This window comes from Sinocyclocheilus rhinocerous, unplaced genomic scaffold (genome assembly GCF_001515625.1).
Source record: "Sinocyclocheilus rhinocerous isolate Xijiao unplaced genomic scaffold, SAMN03320098_v1.1 scaffold650, whole genome shotgun sequence".
NCBI lineage: Eukaryota > Metazoa > Chordata > Actinopteri > Cypriniformes > Cyprinidae > Sinocyclocheilus > Sinocyclocheilus rhinocerous.
This window is the reverse complement of record NW_015638019.1, coordinates 210,199-236,469: the sequence shown is the minus strand read 5'-3', so window position 1 is coordinate 236,469 and position 26,271 is coordinate 210,199. Positions and strand designations below refer to the sequence as shown.

General features: G+C 37.8%; 1 protein-coding gene across 1 annotated transcript in view; it reads left to right on the top strand.

The window, feature by feature from the left end:
- The first annotated feature begins 5,710 nt into the window (after nt 1-5,710).
- Nucleotides 5,711-26,271, top strand: part of LOC107749378 (protein kinase C epsilon type-like) — a 73,214-nt gene continuing 52,653 nt past the window's right edge. Inside the window, exons 1-2 of the mRNA XM_016564523.1 lie at nt 5,711-6,755; nt 19,981-20,044. Of these exons, the coding sequence (XP_016420009.1) occupies nt 6,408-6,755; nt 19,981-20,044 (412 nt within the window). The 5' untranslated portion in view covers nt 5,711-6,407. The remainder of the gene's footprint in view (nt 6,756-19,980; nt 20,045-26,271) is intronic.

Sequence of the window (26,271 nt, the reverse complement as noted above, 5' to 3'; positions counted from 1 at the left end):
GGACACCGGCCCTCCAGGACCGAGTTTGGACAGCCCTGCTTTATATGCTTACAGTCACACACAGTTCGGTTATTTACAGCCACATTCTATAACCAAACTCACACCTGTAAATTATCAGAGCTCACAACCACATCTTTGCATTTTGTTATGGTTTTGGTAACTTACAGGGAGATATGAGCTGCATGTATCTGAAGCTTAGATACAGTCATCATCATCCACCGAAGCTGCTCTCAGTTTTATGGTCTGCATGTGACTCAATTGCTATTGTCAATTAATTAAACATTTGATAGATTGACTCAGGCCTCTATAGAGAGCAGCAGTTGGTTTCTGGAAGTAAAAATCCCATTCATTTTGTCCATAGGGGAATTGAAGACAGGTACTATGAGCTGCAAGTGCCAGTGGTGTGTGCTTTTGATAAAATCTCAGTCCACATTATTTCAATTTATTTAAATAATAGAATTCCTAATAGAAATAAACTACATTACCCATGAATCTGCAAGGAAAGTGCCACCAATCAGATGAAGTCCTGCAAATTACTTACTAGTTATGCTCTCAAAATCTCAAAACATATTGTTACTATATATACACTATATATACTACATACAATATACTTCAGTTTTATATTTCTCCATCATTTTTAATTTGATTAGGTATTTTGCAACGCTGCATGGGATTCTTTTCCTCTTTACAGATGTTAAGTACACAGTCTCAGTCTTTTTGTCAGATTTTGAAATACTTTTAGCTTCAAATCAATGTTTGTAATGTTGTGAACCACCTTGCAGCTGGTTGTTTTGGTTCATGGTTTATAACTTTATAACTTTTAAACAAGGTCTTTAAAAAAAAAAAACCCTATGGGAAGAATTATTTGGAGAAATACTCCCGGGAACGTCTCTACTAGCATGAGAACATAAAAGGGGATTGACATCAACTGCTCATTCATACAGTAGCGTATCTAATACTGTATGTAAACCGTTGTGTCCCACTCAGCTTTCCCTTTTCATACAACTGTAACATCTGTCCATCTAAATTACTTTAAAGTAAACGTGAGACTTCCATTAGCCTAAAGTTTTTTTTTATGAATGTTAGCATAATTATAAAAATAAATAATTATGAATTTTAAATGCACTATATGGGTCCTTTTACCTCTCATTTTCCTTCTTTTTTTTGCCTAACAGGGGATTTTTAATGCAAATACATTTGCATGGCTGGACTCATGGTTCATAGTTGTGTTAGTTTGTGACAAAGGGTCTGCTGCTTTACTTAGTGGCCTAATTACACGCAAGCGTTGGTGAGACAATATACTCATAATATTCATTTAAATCACAGGATTTTGTATAGTGGTACACACGCCCATAGCAATATACACTCATACATCCATGAACACATAAAGAAGGTATTTTTGGCTTAGTCAGTTGGAATGAAATGAGTCCTCAGTAATTCACTGGAAGAGTTTGGGGTGTATAGGTTTACAGTGTATGCCGCAGGCACATCCTCTCACTAATGTTACAATGCAATGTTATACCACCATTGTTCAAATCCAGAAAATGACACTTCCCTTAAGGGCATGCACATCAACTTACAGGCTCCACACGGCCCCACACCCCTCTTAAACCAACTTGATTTGGTTAAACATAATCCACCAACAGGCAACAGTTGCTAAGGTACAACAGGTCTCTAGTGTGTGCGCTGAGAAACATTGTGCTGTCAAACAGTAAGCAAAATAACGCAATAACTGACTTGCAGTTAATATGTATTACTTGGAGTATTTTTAATTAAAGGGGTCATATGATGCTGCTAAAAAGATGACTCTTAACTTTTATAAAGAATATCTCTTTGGATTTGAGACTTTAGTCTTTGCAAATTTACAGATCTTCTTTATGCACCAAGAGCTTGTAACACTCCAAAGAGAAAGGAAAAAATGAAATCGCATCATATGACCCCTTTAATCATTTTAATTTAAAAGTTTACATTGCTGTTTCTATAGTCACAATTTGATATTTCGAAATATTTTATAACATTGTTTCTGCAAAGTACTTTTAAGTTAATATTTTGATTCTGTCTTTTTGTTTATATATGCAGATTCAGAGACAGCTTGTATGCTGCTTTGTGGTGCACTCTGATAATAACCATCTAACTAAACAGGTGAGCACCTGTTTTACATGGGATGCAGCCAACAAGATAAGTACATGCTAACATTGATGTTGGTTTGAATTCAATTGATTGGACGCATGGAGTAATCCAAGTACGTGACCTTTCTCTTGGCCTTGGGTTCCCCTGACCTTTCCACAGTGGAAACCTGTGTGATAGCAGGTTTGCTCACCTGACAGGAGGAGAAAGGAGTGTGCTGTGAAAGGGCCACACACTCCTGTGCAGCTGAATCTAAGAGCGAGACCACCTTTCCCTCACAATGGTTGGAATTAACCAAATCAATACACCTTTGTGCTCCTTAAGCAGAGAGGAACTAATGCCATCCGAGGTCTCAGACTTTATTGAGAGCTTTAAAGAGCAAGATCTTGCACCTTTTAATAAGTCTGTGGCTGGAATTATAAGAACCTGTTTGCCAATCAACTTTCAGAGCTAATGCTCCTAAACATGACCGGCGTAATATAACATGTCAGATTGAAACGTTAATCAAGCTTTCAAGACAATAATTCCTTTTGATCAAACTAATTCCTTGTGTTTTCTTTTACAGTCTGACACTCAATACTCTGGTACATCTCGATCCCACAGCAACACAGGATAAAATTAGTTTCATTTTTGCTTGAATACAAAGTATAGTGAGTATATGTTACAAACCCAAAACAGAACAACAGAGGAAAGCAGCAGTGAAGTCCCATATTGTGCACTAGCATGTGCTAATCAGGGTGACCGTATGGGTATGATTATGGCAGAATATAATTAAAGCAAGATTATCTCTCTTCTGGAACATTTCAAACTTGCAGAATGCATCTTTGTTATCTGAAAGAAAAAATGGAGACTTCAGCTTCACCCAGCTTTTGTACTGAAACATATCTCTCTCTTTTTAATCAATTATTATTAATTTATGACTATTAACCTGATTCTTCTAATAATTTATGATTATTAATTTATGATTTTATGTTGTTTTCATAAAGTTGTATGGATGCATAATTCAGAAACATTTAAATTGTTTAAAAAATGTAATCATATCTATAGCTATAATTTTTTTAATTCACCGGACATCTAAAAATTGAGACATAAAATGCACAAATACCTCAAAAGAAGCAATCAAAAGTGCTCAATCTGTTGTAACATGCAGATCTAACACGCTGTGCTGCTTGATTTTTTTTTTTTTTAAAGGAAATGATTGCATGTTCCCATGTTCATGGCAGTCATAAACAAACACAACAGAGTATCATCCATTTCTCCGTGCATTTATGTTCGAATGAATAAGATCTCAATAGGCATTTCTAATCTTCCTTCTGGAGTCTGAGCCCAGTCAGTCTAAATAAACACAACACTACCCCCTGCATGGCTGGAATAGTAATGCAGCCCTATAGGGCAGAGCAGGGGTGTACAAACTCAGTCCTGGAGGGGCGGTGACCTGCAGAATTTAGCTCCAACCAACACACCTGAACCAGCTAATCAAGGTCTTACTAGGCATACTAGAAACTTCCAGGCAGGTTTGTTGAGGCAAGTTGGAGCTAAACTCTGCAGGACACTGGCCCTCCAGGACCGAGTTTGGACACCCCTGGGGCAGAGCGTGCAACCCAATGGAGTTTGGCTAGTATGGCATGACTGCCTTACACAAAAAAAACTGTCTTATTGGGCAGTTTTTCTGTGAAAAACTGATTAACATGTAAAGCAAGCAACCACAGTTTGTTTAAACGTGCCATCACTATACCACAATAAAAGAGTGGCACGGAAAACAATTATTCAAATAAAGGCGAGGCATTGTCCACAAACAGTTGTCCAGTAACACTGAAAAGTAGTGGTAAATGTGCACAGTATACGCTTTATGAGTAGAATTTCTCTCTATCCAGAATAAAATGTTTTTCTCCATTGACAGTCATTCAAAAGTAGCCTGCTTATGACTACATTTTTGGCAAGCATAAAGCATAAAACGAAAAACTATTGAAGGGATCAGTTGAGGTGTTGATAAGATCATATGGCTGTGAATGCACATAAAATCCTGAAACAAATAGTTATACTTTGGCAGGAGTGGGTATGCTGACCATAACTCTTCGAAAATTCGGGCTGCGAAAATTTGTCACGCACACTAAATAAAAGGTACAAAGCTACTGGAACAGTATTCTACCTTTTCAAAAGATATTGATATTTACCATTAAAGTACTATGTACATAATGCGTGTACATTTAATGTAGGCTATGCACCCTTTATGAGTAAACAGCCTAAGGAACAAAGGTGTACCTTTTGAAAGGGTACAACTTTGTACCATTTTTTTTCAGTGCGCGTGACGTCAATTTTCGCAGCCCGAATTTTCAGTCCGAATTTTTCGCATTTCCTAGCGTACGCGTAAAAACTTGGTAAACTGTAACTGAACCTACAGTGCTATCTACTGGAATAATGTTCTCATTGCATGCATGATGACTGAGTCAAATACTGTCCTATCTCTTTGCTATAACTCAATATTCCTTTAATTCCTTTTAAATTGTTTGGTTTGTTTAGTTTCATGCCATTTGTCAACTTGAACATCCTGTTGTGCTTTCTCTTTGCTTGCATGAATAATTCCTGTAATGCTACCTGTGCAGCACTGTTGTCCGCCACTAGAGTTCACTAAATTACACAAGTAGAACACTTTCTATTTTCAAACATCTCTTGTAGCCTCTATCATATACATTCTGGCCACATGAGTAAATGTATTTTCAAATAAGTGTTGCTTTGTGATACAATTCCTCCCTATAATTTTGTTATACAGGATAGATATGCAACCGAAATGTTTTGATTTGGAATAAGTCCCAGATGTAGTCATTATCAAAGTCAAGAAGCATGTGACAATTTGCAAATGCAAGTGACTGAGAGAGAGAGAGAGAGGCCCCACTGACTTACATGGTTCTTAATCTTCCTATTGACATAAGAAATTGCACCCACATGTGATCCACAGGTCAAATGTGATTCACCCCTTTATTTATTAAAGACTATTAAAAGATTATTATTATTTTATTTAATATTGATTAAATAAAATGACTCAAAGTTCATTAACATTTCTTTTTACACAACTGGCAAAAAATAACCTTTTTCCTGTAACTTCAGCCGCTTTTGAAATTGTATAATATCTCATAGTTTACAATACCCCTTGTAATAATCTGCCTGCAGCAATAGAACGCCTATGTTACATTTACATTTTAGTTCATTTAACAAATGAAACTCTATTGTGACTGAAACAGTCAGTATGGGCCCTTATCAAATTTTAATTATAGTTATGCAGTAAGAAAATTACATCCAAGGAAAAAATATATTTGTAGCATGTCCAAAATAGTCCAAAATAAAACTAAATTACTTTTGTTTACACTACCATTAACCCTTCATTTTACAGACACATTGTAGACATTATTTGGTCCATTAATGAACTCAACAGACTCATGTAATCCAGCCCTCGGGTGCCTCCCTCTGTTTCCCCACGCTGCTGCTCCTCTGTCTGTACACACACACACGCTCCCCCATCCGGTGCAGAGTGGACGCGGCGCGGCTTGAATCATCTGACGTGTTTTGCGCATTTCCTGAACTGGCGCTCGAGCGCAGGGAGGGAGGGAGTGAGTGTGTGTATGTGTGTGTGTGAGTGAGAGAGAGAGAGAGCGAGCGAGAGGGCGAACAGGGAGGAAGGCTGCAGCGTAAAGGACTAACATGAGCGTGTAGCTCAAATGCTTTTGCCTTCTCAAATCAACAAAGAAGCGAAGCAGCTGAATATCTCGGCGAGCGGATGGCAATAGTCTCCGAGCGGTTCGTCAGCAGACTGGGAGAAGGAGGAATCCCAAACGCCTCTCCCAATCAACGCCTATTGGAAAACGAATAGTACAAGACAAGCCCCGCTGAAGACCATCACATTTGGGATATTTTACTCTGTGTTATTGCCGATATTTTGCCTCTTGGACTCGCACCTCTACTCAGCGCTATTCCAGACGTAGGGAATTCGCTTGTTTACGTATGCTTCCCATTACGAGGAAAGACGGATCGTAAATAAAAACAGGAGCCTCTGGTTTTGCATATCGCGTTTTTGCATCCTATTTGATTGTTCCTCTTAAATGAGAGAATCAGGTTGATCCGACTAGTGGTTTGGGGGATTAAATCATCACAGCGTCCATCTATACGTGCATGTATACAGATGACGTGATGACATCCACGGGTATAGCGACCCCCTGAATCAAAACCTGTTTTTGAAACCGTCTGTTCTTGCAGAGAAGCCAGCTGCATCTCACGTGAGCGTCATCATGGTGGTTTTTAATGGAGTGTTGAAGATCAAGGTTTGCGAAGCTTTGGACCTGAAACCTACCGCATGGTCGCTCCGGCATGCCGTGGGACCAAAGACCCAGACCTTCCTCTTGGACACGTATATCGCCCTCAACGTGGACGATTCCCGTGTGGGCCAAACTTCTACCAAGCAGAAGACGAATAGTCCAACTTGGAACGATGAGTTCGTAACAGAGGTTTATGATGGGAAGAAAATCGAACTGTCTGTCTTTCACGACTCGCCGATTGGCTATGATGACTTTGTGGCCAACTGTACTATACAGTTTGAAGACCTGCTGCAGAATGGCAGCATGCACTTTGAAGATTGGGTATGTTCATTTCACAGTTTATTGGCATTGTGTAATCACTTGAATCTGGCTCCTGGAGGCCCCTCAACAGTGGGTGTCTTACCATTCTCTCACATCCAAGGTTATGGAGCACATCTCCTGAGACAGAACTGAGAAACACTGGTGTAAGTAATCTAGTGCAGTGGTTCTCAGTCCTGGTCCTGAAGTGGCCCAGCACTATGACATTATTGATGTCTACCTTTATCACTCTTGATTTATATAATCAGCTCATATAGCTGCTTCTAGACCTTAAGTTGGTGTGGCGACATCCAAAATGTAGTCTTGCAAAATTGAAGACCACTGATCTGTTGTCTAGGCCATAATTTACACGGGACCTGGTCAGTTTCGGCTTCTCCCCAGCAAAGCCTTTTGTTTCCCAGCCTTCCTCATGGGTTCTCACGCTCTTGGGGTTTTCCCATTTCTAGACAAAACATGTTTGGCTGCTGTTGAATCCAGACCTACATTTACCATTTCCGTCAAGTCAAGCTATTTTGCAAATTGCCTTCATGAGATGTAGTGCTCCCATGACAGAGAAGGAAATATCAATGCTTAATTGTGCAAGCTGTAAACCGAGTTTGACACATAGTTTGCTAGATGTCTAAGTTACAACCTGTCATACATCTAGCCATCTTTTTAAATTATAGTGTAGAACAGCACAGCCATATGAAACTGGGTGTTTCACCTTGCCATTCACCTTATTTTGGATTTTGTACACTCAGAAGAAATAGGCCCTTTTACTGCAAAAAGGACAAGTGATGCTCAATTCACTGGCTTCCATTAGAGTTTTAATAGTGTTGGCCCTTTTGTTCTCTTTTGAGAATGTTGCTTATTGTATCTTTTTAAATTAAAAGAAATTATAGGTTGTAATATTGTTAGCAATTGCATGCTATTGTGTGTTTTATAGGGCATATAACACATACAAACTTGTGATTATTCTTACAATAGTCTCAAAATGGACTGTTTTGATCCTGCTGTGTTATGTGTTTCAATGTCATGGAAAAATAGTCAGAGATTCACTTAGCATTCTAATCATGCTTGGAATTATGAGTTGGTCTGTTATATAATCTTCAGCTGAGGGGCTGCAGTTGGGAGTGCTTTGTATGTTTGGTCGTTAGACACCCAGGGAAAGGTCAGCATATATCGATTATGTCGCTGCATTGGTCAATCTTCCCCTCCTGTCACTGGCAACTCACGCTGTAAATGTGTCAGGCGAGAGAGTGAGAAGGAAATCAATTTAATCTCTGCATTCCCTCATAACGGCTTTGGCGACCTGCCTAATCATAACACATCCTAAGCCCTTTGTCTCTCCGCCAGCTCTTTTATTCCACCTGTGTGCTAAAGGAAAACATTTGCCAAGTTAAAAATTGTTAAATCATCCCAGGTGTATGCTAAATTTACTGCTTAAGCAAATATTGCTAGTCTCCACATGCTAACTTTATCATTCAAATGCACAAGGGCTTGTACGTCTCAACAAAAAGGGCAGTTTCTCATGGCCAATGCATCTGACTTAATTGGACCTGAACATTTTGTCAGACTTCATAGACACAGACACGCTTGATAACAACGATTTGGACATGGTAGCTCTGGTATGCCTAATTTCCCAGAGAGCCACAGAAGTACAATCTTCATCTGCCATGTCTCGTTACATAAATTAATAAAAGCAAGAGTTTGCTTTTCAGAGTTGATGACCGTACAGAAGGCGAAGGTGTCTAATGAGGGTTGTGTGCATTGTGAATGTTTAAAACTCCAAATCAATTCCTGAATTTGAATTGAGATAGAAAATAGGTTCCAGAATTTGAATGGGAGTATAAAGTAAAAAGCAAAGAAGCTCATCTAAGTGTAATTTTCAATTAGAAAAGCAAATTTTCTTAAACCAGCTCTTGGTAATAGTTTTGGAAATTTAAAAAATAAAATGGCTTTGAAGTCCATTAAATTTTAATGTTTTTTTAGACTTATAGGCAGATAGACAGAATGGCACATAAATAGATAATACATATAAATAGATAATTCTTTGAATTGTCATTCCAGTTCGACTTCCTGTAGGATATCAATTCAGTTCTAATTCCAACTTATGAATTAAAAGGATGTCAATTATTTAATTCTGAATTTTGCACAAACCAGCTTGTAATGTGATATTTAATTTGTTGGAGCATTATTGTTTCTTTTAGAATATATGGTGTAATTAGAATTGACAACCGGTATAAGGAGCCTTACGATGTCAAATCTTTAGTAAAATGTTTTCTCAAATGAATGCATAGAGGTACAGTGTATCTGAAAAAGAAACCAAATGAGGCAAATTTTTAGGAAGACAGTTGTTTCTTGACACATAATTTGAGCAGCAAAAGCTGGAGCCAGATGTCTCCCAAGAAACCCACGCTCTTCACGGAGGGGATGCACATCCAATGAGCTTCATCCGTACATTCACTCCCGCTGTTACCCACACAGGTGGAGCTTTATTCTGCTTGGAACAAGGAGAGCATGCTTACTAATTTAGAAAGCCTCCTCTCCTTCAACAAACACAAACAGAACCACAGAGAAACAGTAGCAGCAGTAGCAGCAACAAAACTGTTTAGTGGAAAAAGTAACCAACCAGAACCTCAGACCCTAAAGAAGATGCTGTTGTGTCATGTTTGTTGCTTTACCACTTCTCTGTTGGGTTTCTGGCCTGTAATCGTTCCCCAACTGCATGTTGTGGTCCGATGCAAAGTTTTCAGAAATTGCACCACTTTTGGGCACTCACATCTTCTCCTTATGCTACGCCAATGGTTAGCTGGGTTTGAACGTCATGTTAGTTGTCTGTGTAGCATTTAGCGGAAGAGGTAATTGGAGCCTGGTCTTTTGGCTGGTTCTCAGACACTACTGAGACACAGCCACCCGTCTTTGTTGTGTGAGGCAGGAACAGACTGAATAATTTACAAGCCTTCCATCAGCCTCTTTATGGAATGTCTGACCCGGGACAGATCATCCACGACACCCTTAGCTCAAGTTAGCAACAATCCCATTATCACCAGCGAAAGTGGTCCTTATCTATAGGGATATCTCTGCCTTCAATTACCAGCCTTTTACTGAGGGGGTCATCTGTCACAAGTGGCAGGGAGAACTTCTGCTGATCTTGTGGCCACTCGCTCTCGTCTTTTTCGGGTTCATTCATTCTCCTTCCTCGTATTGTCCTCCTCCTGCTGTTCCTCTGCTTCCTTCACCTTCTCTCTACTGGGTTTCCTTCCCTTCCATTTTGTTGTCCAAACTCTCCTTGTTAAATTCACAGATATTTATGTTCCTGACATTACATCCAGTCCATTACAAACCAGCTCCAAATGCTTAAAACAGTGTTGCTTTAGCTGCAGATAATGAGCTTTAAAGGCCTGCAGTTTCCTTAATGTCTTTCCACTGCATTACAGCTTACATTACAGTTATCGATTGCACTCAGTATTTTACAGGTTTATGCCCAGCAGCTCTCTTTTCCATTGTCTCCTTTTAAAACGTTGGTGTTAGCTATACAGTACTTCCTGGTTACTGGACATTGACATCACCTGCCCTCACTTCTCCCTGGCAATTTGCGCAAATAGGCCAGGCTGAGGCTGAAACACCAGCTCCTCCCCCTCTTTGGCATACCGTTGCCACAGGAACCCATATCACCCTCTTGCCAAGTCAAAGCGCATCAGAGCTGGGTGTTGATTGAGTTCCTTCACCCATCAGGGATTTCTTAGGAATCCCGTATCTGTGCTCTAGACGTAGGTGGGCGACATGTCGACTTGTACAGACAAAAACCTTCTCATCGTGCCTTTGGCACATCAGTTCACAGTGTTTTTCATCACTCCTCAAATCTCAGAATTTGAGGGGGAAGGGTGAATTGTGGGTAAGCAGGATCAGTTCATCCAGCAGCACTAATTAATTTCATGAAATGACTCAATGAGAGACTGGTGAAATTTGTATTTAATTGTTTCTGTCCTCATTTGTTCATCTTGTGTAGTTTGGTTTGTGTGTGTGTGCTTTGCAGATTTGTGTATGTGACCACCGGTTGTCTAGTTTTCACATGCTGCGTTGAGCTCTCACCTGGGGCACATTGAGAATGCTTACAGTGAAAGGGAACAATACAGGTGACATATGAGATACTCTGGCAAATATGCCTGATCTGTACCGGTATCTACATGACCCAGTTACATACACTCACACACACTTGTACGCTCACCTCCACAGCATAATACACCACATATGTGAATATCTTCTCTTTATAGCTAGTGCTAATGGGTTTTAAACTGAATTGTTGTTGTAGATTCAAGGGCATGCTCATATAGTACGAAAATAAGTGATGGAAAACGTGAATGTGATTGATTTCATATTATTTGAAAACTTTGAAGCCTTTTTTCTTGGTTCCAATGTTGGCATAGATTGTGTGGTTTGACTTTTTGGTCATCATCATTTAAGGTCCTTCAATGCCGTTCAAAAGTCAACAGTATACTTTTTTTTTTTTTTAAAGAAATTAATACTTTTATTCAGCAAGGATGCATTAAATTGACCAAAAGTGACTGTAAATGCGTTTAATATTATGTTACAAGATTTCTGTTTCAAATAAATGCTGTTCTTTTAAACCCTATGTTCATCGAAAGACATGGTTAAATTTTAAAATGTATTAAAATAGAAAAGTTATATTAAACCGCAATAATATTTCACAATATTACTGTTTTCTGTACTTTTGATCAAATAAATTCATGCTTGCTGAGCATAAGAAGCTTCTTTCAAAAAATATTATATATTATACATAATATAAAATCATACCGACCCCAAACTTCTTAGACATATATATTTAAAAATGTTTTTCTAACAAATTTTAGGCATTGTAACAGCAAATTATGCTTGTTAATGTTACTATTGAAACATATTATACATTTCTACTGAGAAAATCTCACTTTTTAGTATCCCTGGGTTGGCTGAGAGTCTGGAAAGGGCATCTCTGAGTGTGTAAAGCTCCATCTTGTGAAGGTAGGGAAGGCGAGCAAGGGTGGTATGGATGGGGTTTGGGGTTTGAATGTGTGCAGATTCATGAATTCTTCTCCTGAAGAAATGCTCATATGGCCCACAGTGTGGCCAGAATTTCCCATCATCATATCTGCAGTCATCTTCTCTGCAGGAGCCGGCAACAGACTCGAATCCTCTCAGCACCCTATTCACACTCCGTGTTCACGCGTGTGTGTGCACTCATTTTATGCCGAGATTAAATCAAAGTAATTCACACCTCATGGTGTTTGAGACACAAAGACTTGTAGTCTGTTCCTGTGCCCACAGTTACATGAGCGTTTTATCTCCAGATGGCTGTTTTCGTTTTGTCTGGTCTCTTTTTACGCTATTTACTAAATTAAAGCCGTGAAGCCCTCTCAGGACCTAGTGTTTATTCAAACTGAATTCCAATCAGACCTTCAAAGGCTCCCATTATTAGTCTGTATCATGAATTATGCACAATTAGCCCCAGTAAGGTGTCTTATTAGTAATTCATGGAGCTCTGAAGGTTTCACTCAGAGCCTGTGCGTTCACGGAGCTGAATGTGCTCGTATGGCCACGTTTGTGTGTGATTTTGAGTGTGAATGGGAGCCGTGCGTGCCGCCCCATTTTTTTTTTTTTAAAGAAATTAATACTTTTATTCAGCAAGGATGCATTAAATTGACCAAAAGTGACTGTAAATGCGTTTAATATTATGTTACAAGATTTCTGTTTCAAATAAATGCTGTTCTTTTAAACCCTATGTTCATCGAAAGACATGGTTAAATTTTAAAATGTATTAAAATAGAAAAGTTATATTAAACCGCAATAATATTTCACAATATTACTGTTTTCTGTACTTTTGATCAAATAAATTCATGCTTGCTGAGCATAAGAAGCTTCTTTCAAAAAATATTATATATTATACATAATATAAAATCATACCGACCCCAAACTTCTTAGACATATATATTTAAAAATGTTTTTCTAACAAATTTTAGGCATTGTAACAGCAAATTATGCTTGTTAATGTTACTATTGAAACATATTATACATTTCTACTGAGAAAATCTCACTTTTTAGTATCCCTGGGTTGGCTGAGAGTCTGGAAAGGGCATCTCTGAGTGTGTAAAGCTCCATCTTGTGAAGGTAGGGAAGGCGAGCAAGGGTGGTATGGATGGGGTTTGGGGTTTGAATGTGTGCAGATTCATGAATTCTTCTCCTGAAGAAATGCTCATATGGCCCACAGTGTGGCCAGAATTTCCCATCATCATATCTGCAGTCATCTTCTCTGCAGGAGCCGGCAACAGACTCGAATCCTCTCAGCACCCTATTCACACTCCGTGTTCACGCGTGTGTGTGCACTCATTTTATGCCGAGATTAAATCAAAGTAATTCACACCTCATGGTGTTTGAGACACAAAGACTTGTAGTCTGTTCCTGTGCCCACAGTTACATGAGCGTTTTATCTCCAGATGGCTGTTTTCGTTTTGTCTGGTCTCTTTTTACGCTATTTACTAAATTAAAGCCGTGAAGCCCTCTCAGGACCTAGTGTTTATTCAAACTGAATTCCAATCAGACCTTCAAAGGCTCCCATTATTAGTCTGTATCATGAATTATGCACAATTAGCCCCAGTAAGGTGTCTTATTAGTAATTCATGGAGCTCTGAAGGTTTCACTCAGAGCCTGTGCGTTCACGGAGCTGAATGTGCTCGTATGGCCACGTTTGTGTGTGATTTTGAGTGTGAATGGGAGCCGTGCGTGCCGCCCCGCCGCCATGCTGAGGCTCTGCTGTTGACAGATGGACGTAGGAGGACCGTTGCTGAGCTCAAACTGTCTTCGAGAGAGAGTAAGAAACGGATGAGGAGAGTATAAAGGAGGAGAGGGTGAAATTGAGGAGTAGGAGGGAAGAGAAAGTGTTCCTCAATGTTTAATCATAGCTTTAGATTCATTTAGAAATCAGTGGCACATGTGTTTAAAACTTCCCAGACCTACTTTTGATTTCCCAAGTGCTGGGACGGTCTTCAGTCGCAGTATTTCTTTCTCTTCATGCATCCCTACAGAGAAGTCTCAGTTCCCTATCTTCAGTCAAATCAACAGTCCTGATAGGACTAACGGCGTAATGTAATGAACTACTTGAACACAGTTTCACTGCTTTCATTTTTCATTTTTAAAGAAACAGACCGCCTTTTTTGTACAGTCTGGGATAGACGCATCACTTTTTATATTTAGTCCTGAGACACGGATCCATAAATTGCAACCGCCTCCACGTATAACGTTAGTGCTGAATGTACAAGGTGGAAATCTAGCATGAGCTGTCTTCCCAGTGCATCATATAACAAATTCAACTTCATGTCATATTAAAGGGATAGTTTAATTCCGAACCTGTATGACTATGTTTTCTGTGAAACACAACAAGAAGATATTCTGAGAAATGTCTCTGTTTATTTTCCAATATAAAAGTTAATGACTTTCCAGTGTCTTACATTGAATGGACAAAACGTTTTTTGTTCTGCTGAACAAAGAAAGTCACATAGATTTGAAACAAAATGAGGGTTAGTAAAGGCCTAAAGAACAATAACTACAACGATAATGCTAACTGTAAAGTTTTAATAATCATTCACTAATTCTATGAGAATAAGAAAGTCCACAACTGTAACGATAATGGCACAAAGGAATGACATTGTTGGAATCGCTTACAGAATTATTTTTTCCAGCTGATGAATGTTAAAAACATTGACCAATCGGAATCCGTCATGCTTTAAAGAGCTCAGGAATTTAAAGCCACAGACGACATAATGGCAACACGCACTAATAATAAACAGAACGTTATTGTGCATTGGTCTGGACCCTAATGTAGTTATCATTACAGTTATCTTTATAGTTGGTATTTTTGGCAAGAATGGGCCTTAAAGGAATAGTTCACCCAAAAATGAAAATCTTGTCATCATTTACTCAACCTCATGTCTTTCCAATCCAAACCTGTATGAGTTTCTTTCTTATGTTGAACATACTATAGAAGCCAATGGGGACCAACAACTGTTTGGTTCTTCAAAATTCTTCAAAATATCTTCTTTTGTGTTCAACATAAGAAAGAAACTCCATACAGGTTTTGAACGACATGAGGGTGAGTAAATGATGACAAAATTGTCATTTTTGGGTGAACTATTCCTTTAAATGATCACAAAATTTGTACGCTTTTTTTCTGAAACCTGTTGTTTCAAAAACCTCAGCTTGTTTTTAGACCGTTGAGCAGCACTGAGCATTTTTCCATGGAGACGCACGCGTGTTCGGGATAGCGTGAGCGGCATGTGTTTTCTGTGGCTTGCGGGTAGGCCTATCTGTTTGCACAGCGGTGATTAGAACAGAGAGAGGGCGAGCAAGAGACTTAGGGCCAATGAGGGGTGCACGTTCAGGCACTGGAGGACAGTAACCAGAGCAAGAGTTTGTTTTCCTCGTGTTGTACTCGATAGCCTTACCGCATACACACCACAATGTCATATGCGCATGCGTGAAACTAGTCCTGAGGTGATTTTTAGTGTATGTATGAAATCAGTTCTCCTCAAGTTCTCACGAGTGTCCTTGCAGAGTAACCACAGATGTAGTTCATCACATTTACTATTCAACATGTTCCACTTACGTCCCAGATAAGTTGTAGAAACTGTCCAAATACTTTTGTTGTAACTTTGAACAGTATATTTGTTGTTTTGGAATTTCCAACTTTAAAACCATCTTGTTGTGCATTGAAAAGTATATGTTTGTGCTTTCTGATACACTGATGATTCTCCTAAAATTCCTAAATTAGAAACAAGTGAGAGAATTGTTAACATTCTGTAAGAGAATTGTGACCCTGTCTGTGAAATCCAGGCTAGTCTCAAAATCTAAATATGAGATAACAAGCATCAAAGTTTGATTTCAACATTAATTTCACTATGATTTCAATCTTTGACATGGCCTCACTCAGTCAGTATTAAAGATATCAAGGTTACATTTTAACAGAATGTTCTTTAGCTTATGAAGTATGAATTTATGTAGAAAAAAGTAAATCACAAATTCAGTTCATTTTGAAGTCTATTGAAGACTTTGGCCAATCTGAGCACATTTTGAGATGTACTGAGATCTGAAAGTCTAGACGTGACACATGCGAGATTACTAGGGTCTTTTAGAAAATCTGTAAGGCAGAAGTTTCTATTTGTTCTCCATGCCATTTCATTTCTGTCTTGGAGAAACAGTTGAGATATTAAAGAGATCTCATATGTGATATGTCTTTTCTAAGGGGAGGGACAGTGAGCCTCTTGAGCTGTGGTTGTGGGCAAGATTGAGCTGCAGGTTGTTGCATAAGAGGAGCTGATTATGTCCCACGGCTTATCTCTGGGTTTTATCCTCCCTTTCTCTCTCTGTTTTTCTCTTTTGCTCTCCCGTTATGTCCTCATGATATCCGTATGATGCCTTTAGTTAGACCTCAGTAGCATCTACTGTTATAACTGCTACAGTGACTGCCCAGGATTTTCAAGAGCTTAGTACTTTCCCATTTAATTCTTTAAAAGTATTCAATAAATAATTTTAGGCCATGAACCAAACCAAGCTGCTCTGACAGGGTTCACATCATTACTGTGACTTGAGTAAAAGTTTGAGACTGTAATTATGAAGCCATGAAGTACACATGAAGCATTGCAAATGATGTACTCAAAAAAGTCTGAAAGTATATAATTAGATTAGGTATAAAACATTTATTAAAACGTATTTTTCTAAATATAAATATCTTAAGTTTATTGCAAAATATTATTGTATATACAAATATATAAGCACTTATATGAGCAGATATACAAATATAAGTATTCACATGTATACTGTATTATTAAGATATAGTATAATATATTATAATGGCTATACTATATATTATAATATATAGTTATTATTAATTATGAGTATTATTTATCATTAGTATTATTATTTAAAACTTAATTTTATTTAATTTGTAAATTAATTTAATATAAAATTTAATAATGTAAATATGTGTGTGTATTTACACCTCTCTCTTTAAATATTTTATTTAAAATAAAATAATATTGCAGTGTTCTTATTAATAAATTAATATTATAATTATCATTATTATTTAATTATTAATGAACATTTTCAAATACTTTTATATATTTTTATTAATATTAACATTTTTAGAATTAATAAATTAAGTAAAGTAGTGTGTATCTTCATTCTGTGCAGGTGTGAACAGTCAGTTGCAGTGGTATGAATAAGATCTGTGGATGAAAAAGGGGGAGCAAAAAGGACAGAGAGCAAGCCTCAGAGATGCCACAAAGTGAGGAAGAGAGAAACAGCACAGAAAAAGTTAAATGCAGGAAGAAACTGTTTCTCTTCGCAAGTAATGTGATCTAACAACACTCTGCAGCAGTGTTGCTGTACATTATTCAAAAGGGACAGATCAGCATTGATTGACAGGCTGCTGTACATCTGTCTGCAGTCTATATAGGCGTTATCAGTCTATCATAGTGCTCTCTGGTCAAACTCTGGTCATGCTCATCACATGCAACAGACAGGATTAACTACATCAATTTATCAACTGACAGTTAGCAAAAGGTTTTAAAGTAATGTACAGGGTGTGAAATAGCAGCATTATTTGAGCCATATATGATGGCTCAATATAAGACTAGTATCATGTCATAGGCTCTCTTACTTTTAGTAATGGAGGGCCAAAATTAACATGAATTGCTATCTTGCTGTATTTGTTTGAGCATGTGAATAAGGACAACAAAAATCAAAAGCATTATTGTCATTTTAGGATTCAACTAATGCTCATTACCACCCTTTAATTTCTGCAGATACAGCAAAAATCATTTTCTTGTCTTGTTCACCAGTAAATGTACGGTCCATAGAATGACACATATTTAATTTTTAATATAATAATCACATTTTTCTTATCACAATGGCAAATCTTTTTAATTTTTTTATTTATTCATAAACCTCATTACATTTTTATTATCCTAATCTTTTAAATTTGTATCATCTTACACAAGTTTGCATCATGTAGTTCTTAAAATCTTTAGTTTTTTTGTACTGGAGAAGAAGACAAAAATATTCATTTGTTTGTGTGTTTTAAGCATAAATCTAGCTAAATTTGCAAGGTTTACACTTGAAGCAAGGGGAAAAAAAGTAGAATAAATCTCTGAAACAAGTCTTATCTTACACAAGATATGAATTTGTCTTATTTGAAGGATGTTTAGGCATTTTTCTAGAAAACTAGACAAAAATCATGGTAACACTTTATTTTAAGGTGTGCTTGTTACACGTTACATGTACTTACTATTATAATAACAATAAATTATGCATAACTGCATGCAAGTATCTCTAAGCCAAACCCTAATCCTAACCCTAACCATATAGTAAGTACATGTAGTTAATTAATATTAATCAGTACTTAAATATATAATTCCACTGTAACAAGGACACCTTAAAATAAAGTGTAACCAGTAACACTTCAGAATAGGGAACACCTATTCACTATTAACTATGACTTTTCACTCAATAAATTCCTAATTTGCTGCTTATTAATAGTTAGTAGGGAGTTGTTAAGTTTAGGTATTGAGTAGGATTAGGGATGTAGAATAAGGTCATGTAGAATAAGGCATTAATATGTGCTTAATTAGTACCAATTAATGGCTAATATTCTAGTAATATGCATGCTAATAAGCAACTAGTTAAGTGTCCCTAAAATAAAGTGTTATAATTTTAAAGAAAATGATTTTTACATTGTACATTGTGTGTGTGCTAATGACTATAACTAGACTGCCGTCTGCAGGCTGTCCTTGAGCCCATATGATGACAGCAGCTTTGAAAAAGAGCTTTCGAGTCGGCGACGGCTGGACAGGCTCACGAACTCACATACACGAGCAGCGAAGCAGCCTCGCCAACATTGTTTAGCAAAGCATGATGCTGGTTTCCTGGAGAGTGTCATCAGGGAGACTATAGCACCACACTCCATCCTTGCACATTCACACACACGCACACGCAGTGGCCTTTCCTTCCTCTGCTAAATTTAGTGACCGTTGCACCTCTGAGACTAACACACTCAAGGAGGCTGCTGTTGAATGGAATCTCATGACATCACAGGAAGAGAGGGGGTGGGGGGAGGGGCCTCGTGGCTGAATAACAGACATGTCATCACCCTGTTAGCATTTCAGATGACATCATCAGCAGTTCTGCAGTCGCAACTTTCATCTCAAAGCGACTTTTGGTTATAATTTCATCAGATGACCGCAGGTCTGATATGTTTCATTCGGTTTTGAGAGTGTGACAGGCTCGATTTACAAAAGTGCAGCAAAACTTGATGATTTCATCAGGAGTGGAAGGAATAAATCATGTTTTTCCCCTTCCAGCTGAGAGAGCAGGTTAAACTCGGGGCAAAGCGACAGAAACGCAACTCCCACAGCACAAACTGTGACTGAAATCTGGACAAACAAAGTCGTTTCTGCTGCAGAGCGCATCAGATGAGCTTGTGCCGTTCCACGTGTCCTAATTCCTGTACTCAGGAAGAGGCTAAGACCGGGAGTGCTGATCTGGCACCGGGTCCGCCGTGTCCCTGATGATCTAGATCGCTGTGAAGAGAAAAATAAAACAGGCCTCCTATTTTGAGATGCTCTATGAATGCAGCTCGATATCTCTCTCTTCGACACCTCCATCCACCTCCACATATGCACCGCGGGGCCTGTGTTCTCACTCTCTCTCTCTGTATAATAAGATTAAGCAGTGGTTTCCTGACATTGTGGATCTGGTGCCTCTCCCAGCTCCTCTCCCCCACGCCGAGCTGATGGCGAGTGGGCGTTGAATCTCGGCTAAGCGTCGGGCCCGCGTGGGGTCTGCGTGGGTCGCTCGGGGATGTGCTGCTCTGGCAGGAAATTGTTTAAAAAGGAATTATAAAACCCAAGCAGTTTCCCTGCCAACTCTCTGCCACCCTCCATGCTTAGAGACAACAAAAAGAGGCAGAGAGCAGGAAGTTAGTCAGGGGCCCGTCCCTGTAGAGGGAGATTCACAGAGGGAATCTATTACTGGGATCGTGAACTTTGACAACAGCTGATAAAGTGAAGGTGATGTTGAATGAGATGTTTTCGGAGTGCCTTCACAAAGTCCGTGAAGAATGTGCTTCTGGATGACTTTGTCTCCCTTTTGTGCTGAGATGCTCTCCTCTGATTGGTTTCTTCTCTCTGTTTCCTCTCTACAGATCGACTTGGAGCCCGAGGGCAAAGTGTACGTCATCATCGATCTGACAGGATCCTCCAGTGAAGGTGAGACACTTTGGAGTCCACAGCAAATTAACACAAGAAACAAACTGTTACGAAGACAGCAAAGACCGATATAGTGGGTTTGACGTCAATTGTTATATATTTTTTACATTCAAAAGCTTGGGGTCAGTATGATTTTTTGAAGGAAATAATGCTTTTATTTAGCAAGGATGCAATGAATTAATCAAAAGACATTTATAATGTCACAAAAGATTTCTATTTCAAATAAATGCTGTTCTTTTTCAACTTTCTATTCATCAAAAATCTTACAAAAAGTATATTGATTTTTACACAAAAATGCGAAGTAGCGTAAATGTATTCAAATTTTTTATTGAAAATAATATAACTTCTTGAGCATCAAATCAGCATATTAGAATGATTTCTGAAGGATCATGTGACACTGAAAACTGGAATAATGGCTGCTGAAAATTACATTTTAAAATATATTAAAATAGAAAACATTTCAAATTGCATTAATTTTTCATAATTTTACTGTTTTTACTGTATCAATTAAAGGCGGCCTTATGAGCATAAGAGACTCAAAAACATTTTTAAAAAATGGTAACAGGGACCAATTCTCACTATTAACTAGTAGCTTATTAGCATGCCTATAATTAACATATTTCCTGTTTATTGGTACTTATAAAGTACATATTCTGCATGACCATATTCGACATCCCTAATCTTACCCAATACCTAAACTTAAGATCTACCTTACTATCTATCAATAAGCAGCAAATTAGAAGTTTATTGAGGCAAAAGTCACAGTTAATGGTTTGTTAATTGCGAGAATTGGATATTAAAATAAAGTCTGACCAAAAACATCTCACCGATTCCAAATGGTGGTGGTGTCCATGTTTATGTAAACCAAATATTCAAACATTTTATTTATGTTAAACCAAATGTTATTTTTCATTTGCCATTTTAATCAGTCTAAATCTCTGAAAAATGATAAATAGAAAAACTATTAATAAATAATAGTCACTAAATAAAAATATCACTAAATACATTTTTATTTATTTATTTATTTAACACTGGTTTGTCTGTCCTGATGGTGGGCGTTTGATAGATTCATGAAATCCTCTTGGTTTTGTGATGCATCATTAGTGGTATCATTAGAAAGGCCTGCGTCAAGATACTTGTGAGTGAGAGGAAGTGTGTGTGTGGAAAGCAGCAGTATCCATTAGGGAAATCCCACTCGTTAACGCTTCTGTGCGCGGGGGCTGAAGCTGTTCTTTCCTGGGTCTGAGAGCCCACTCACAGACCTGAGGGCTGAGGCTGGTGCTGGGAGATACCTGTCTTCAGTTGAGGTAAACTAATGATGCAGACTCAAAGCAGCAATGCTGGAATTTGATTCAGAAATAGCTTTGTTTAATTCCCCACTCAGGTTATAACTGACTGGATGCATTAGTGGAGATGATCATGACAGATAATCTTCATTGAACAACAATTCAATTAAAATTCAGACAATAGAGACAAAATTCAGACAACTGTCTCTCTGTTTTAAAGAGACGGTTCTCCCAAAAATGAAAATTCTGTCATCATTTACCCATGCCATCCCAAAAGTATATGTCTTTTTATATTATTAAGCAGTTGCAGCTATCAAATTTCATTCTTGCACATGCATATTCCAGCTTGGCACATCTGTGCATGTTGCAAGGTTTGTCGTCAGTGACATCAAAAGCGAATGAGATGCTTACATTTAGTTAGATTTTGTCGCTTTAAGGTAAGTCATATTCATAATGCCTCTGGGCTTCTATTTCTAGTCAGAAATAAAATTTGACAGATACACATTTTTCTGCCTCTTATAGCTGCAAGATGGATGTACATTTTGAATGCTGCAACGCCTGTATCAGAAACTTTTAACTTTAAAAGTCAGGACTACATTCACCATATGGAACATTTTCCCATTTATACACTTTTAAAAAATAAAGGCTCTTTATCTGTAGTTCATCTATGGTTCCATGAAGAACCTTTAACATCATGGACCCTTTTCATTGTAAAGAAGGTTCTTTATAGTGGTAAAAGGTTCATCAGATTATTTGTCAGACCTATTATCAACTGTTCACTGAAAGGTTCTTTGGGGAACCCACAATGGTTCTTTTATGGCATCGCCGCAGAACACCCCTTTTGAAACCTTTTTTAAGAGTGTATCTGTATATGTAAGAGTGGACTGTTCTGCTTAAGCGGTCTTTTTTAAACACAAAGTTATTGTATGGTTTCAAAAAACTTCGTACAAAACATGAGTCATATGGACTATTGCTATGATGCTTTTTGTCATTTTTGGAGCTTTACTTTTATGAAGAATAGTATTAACAAAAAGTAAGTCCTGCCAATTTGGATTGACACAAGTGTGAGTAAATGATGACCCAACATTATTTTTAGGTTTCACTAACCCTATTAAAGCATGACTCCTTTTCATTTTACATATTATTGGTGTTTTGACACACTAGGCTAATTCATCAATGAGCTGTGATAATAGACCTGTAAATGTGTACGTTAACACACAAATGCAAGGGGCAACAAACAACTACACTGCGCCCACACAAAGGCACATCCACATACAGCCGCAACAGAAAATAAAACACACACATACAAGCTCTGTGTCTAAATAATAGTTGTGTTGTCTGGATGTTGCGTTAATCACAGGCCTCTTTTCAGAGGTGTCAGTAAACTGAGGATGAGCTTGGCTGGAGATCACTTAATTCTAGCGTCTCCATGCAAACAGTCAGTTAGTGCTAATGTGTGTCTTTGCTCTGGGCATAAATGAGAGCTCAGCATCCCTCCAGTTTATATCCAGCGGCCTAAGCAAAACCTTGTTGTGTATGATTGTATGTACACACAACTATTGATCTCTGGTTGATCTTTCATATTGATCCAAAGCAGTCTGCTTGTTCTGACCTGCCTGGGTTGGGTGATTTGACACGGGTATGAGAATCCAAAAAAAAACAGATCAGCTCAGTGCAGTATATTAGTAGAGACTGATAAAGTATCAATAGATGTGCACATTCTCAAGAACTCCCAGTAAGCACACTTTTAGGTCATGACTAGGTTTGGGAACTGAGAACTGGTTCTGTTTAAAAAATATATATATACCAGAAGCAAATGATTTTCATGATGTTTGCTTCCAGAAATGGTTCTCGCACTGCATAATAGACCAATCACAGCGCTTGCGGTCTGCGTAGAATTGACGCGCTGTTAGATTTTTGGAGAGGTGCACGTCAGGCTACGGCGTATGGGTGTGCGTCTATGCGTAAGCTACGGCGTAGGTCCGACGCAGAAGTATAAATCAGCCTTAACTCTCCAGAAAATGACTTTTGTGAACTGATACGTTTAGCAAATCAAAAACAAACGACCTGTGAAATCCGATCACCAAGCTAATGACTCTCATGAGCTGATTCTTTTAGTAAATCAAAAACAAACAGCTTGACTAATGAAGTTTAGTTCTTTTAGTGTATCAAAAATAGTTTTAACAATACCGTGATAACACTGATAACCGTGATAATTTTGGTCCCTATTATCGTGATAAGAAATTTTCATACCATTACATCCCTAATCAAAAACAAACAACTTGACCAGTAAAGTTCGATTGTCAAGTGTATTTTTGATTCTTTTTAGTGAATCACAAATACTTATGAATCAGTTAATTTCTCAACCAATCTGAGTCGCATAGTTTTTGTCTGACTCCATGATCCAGGAATTGTTGCTATTATGTTTTTGAGGCACTTGAGACCTAAATCAGTGTATTTTGATGTGTAGTTAAAGATACACTTTAAGAGTTACACTTTATTCAGATGAATCATTAATGTAACAGAACATTAAGGAACGGGAATAGTTAAGAGGAATCAGATTAAAAATCCCATTTAGACCAAGAATTGATAACTATATTAGTGTCCACACCAGCGCACAATAACCTTCTGTTTATTATTAGCATGCACTGCAGTTACATCGCCTGCCACTTTAAATGCTTGAAGCTCTTTAAAGGTGCTGTATGTAGGATTGACACCGAGTGGTTGAACTAGGTAATGCAGTCCAAATTCAAAATATTGGAGAGGGTTTTTTTCACCCGGTCCCTCCTCCTCAATGGTATTTTTATGCTTTAGTAGAGTCAAAAACGTACATACAGCACATTTAAAGCAGGATTGATTGGCTAATTCTCATTGGCCGTCATTGTTTTTATCGTTTCTCAGCTGGAAATTTTAAAAAAAATAATTCAGACAATAATGTTTCTCTGTGCTGTTGTAGTTGTGGTGTGGATAGTTAATGTAGTAGGGATGCATCAAAATTAAAATTCTTTGCCGAAGCCAAACAAAATTAAACACTGGGCCGAAGGCCGAATACAGAACACGGTTTTTCACATTTTCCACCCATGTATTTTTCCTTTTTCTTTTCTTTTTACCATTGCATACATTAAATAGCCAAAATGTGCTTTTTACTGTTTTGTCTTGCTTTTTAAAGAAAAAGAAAAAAAATTACAAAACAACAATTTTTTAACATTTTAGCAGACATACCAATAAAGCACAATTTAACTTAAAATGTATTAATATTAATTTGATTATATTATTATATAATAAAATATTATTATATTATTAATTATAATGAATTATATGTCTATACGTATATATATATACGTCCGCCAGACCCGGAGATTGGCTGAATGGATTAGAAAACGGTAAAACTCAACTGTTTAACTTTAGGAGAGTTGGAAAATGAGCCTATTTTCAAAAATAGTGGCGTGTTCCTTTAAATGCTTCCACATTGCCGACATGTTTGCTGCATTAGTGCGCACCTTTATTTGATTGCATCATGTCATTGTTCAGTACAATTTATAAGGTATTTTCGCTTATTTAGCTTTTTTTGTTGTTGCTATTTTCAGCCTTATAATTCTGGTTGCCGAACATTCGGTGCATCCTTAGTAATTAGTATGAATGGGACTTAACACAAATTGTTAAATTTCTTACAATTCCCATCCCGAGTCATGACCTTTGATCTTTGCTGCAATGGCGACCATACCACCAATAGCAGGTGAGAGCAGTTTTTGGTACCTAGAAGTGGGAGAGTGTTGTCATGTTTCCACAAACAGATCCAATCAATGAGTCTTACACACACAGGGAAGAGACTCTCTTTAGATATGAAGGGCAGGTAAGTTATTTTCAGTGGCACCTCAAGCTACGCAGACCAGAATAGCTCAGGCACTGCGGTGTCCTTGCTTTCTGTAAAATTACCCACGTTCCTACCTTCCTGACCCAACGTCCCACTAGACTCTTTTGTGAGTTAAGCCCAATTCAGAGCACACATTTTCATTGCTGTTTAAAGACTGATGATATCAGAGGCTTCTGAACCGAGCTGCGCTGGTCACAGATGTTTCATTCGGATAAATGAAATATATTTCTGTCTGTTCCACTGCCTGAGTGTGTTTATATACACATAAATCTTGAGATATTGAAAAGAAAATGGGAGCAATAAAGTATCCTGGCTCCCACCTGCTTTGAGTATGTTTGTCCCTTTTGCCGTTTTCAGCTCACCGTTCTGATGAGAGGTGACAGACGCTGTGCTTCTGTCTTTACCCTTCTCTATTTATAGTGATCCTCTCATCAGCCAAATGTATTCCTCCTTCCTCAGGCTTCTGACTCATCCCACTATTCAATACATTTAACCATATTAAAGGATAACCAACACAGGTTGAAAAAAGGAATAAGCAGGAAGTGTGTGTGTGTGTGTATGTGCCTACAGAGTGAAAACGTTTGTCGGGCGCAGCATGTCAGTTGTCCAGGATTTACTGTCTCAAAATAGCAGGTGGGACTGAGCCATGGATTAAGAGACAGACACACATGCACACTCAAAACAATGGCGACATGTGATGGTGTAGATGCAATATATGTTATTTTCTTTGAAAAAATAAAATAAAATTATTGACCCCAAATTTTTGAATAGTAGTGTATATTGTAACACAACATTTCTATTTTGAATAAACACTGTTCTTTTTTTTTACTTTTTATTTGTCAAAGAATCCTGAAAAAAGTATCACAGGTCCCAAAAAATATTAAGCAGCACAACTGTTTCCAACATTGATTATAAATCAGCATATTAGAATGATTTCTGAAGGATCATGTGACTGGAGTAATGATGCTGAAAATTCAGCTTTGCTTCACAGGAATAAATTATATTTTAAAGTATATTAAAATAGAAAATAGTTACTTTAAAATGCAATAATGTTTCACAAAATTACA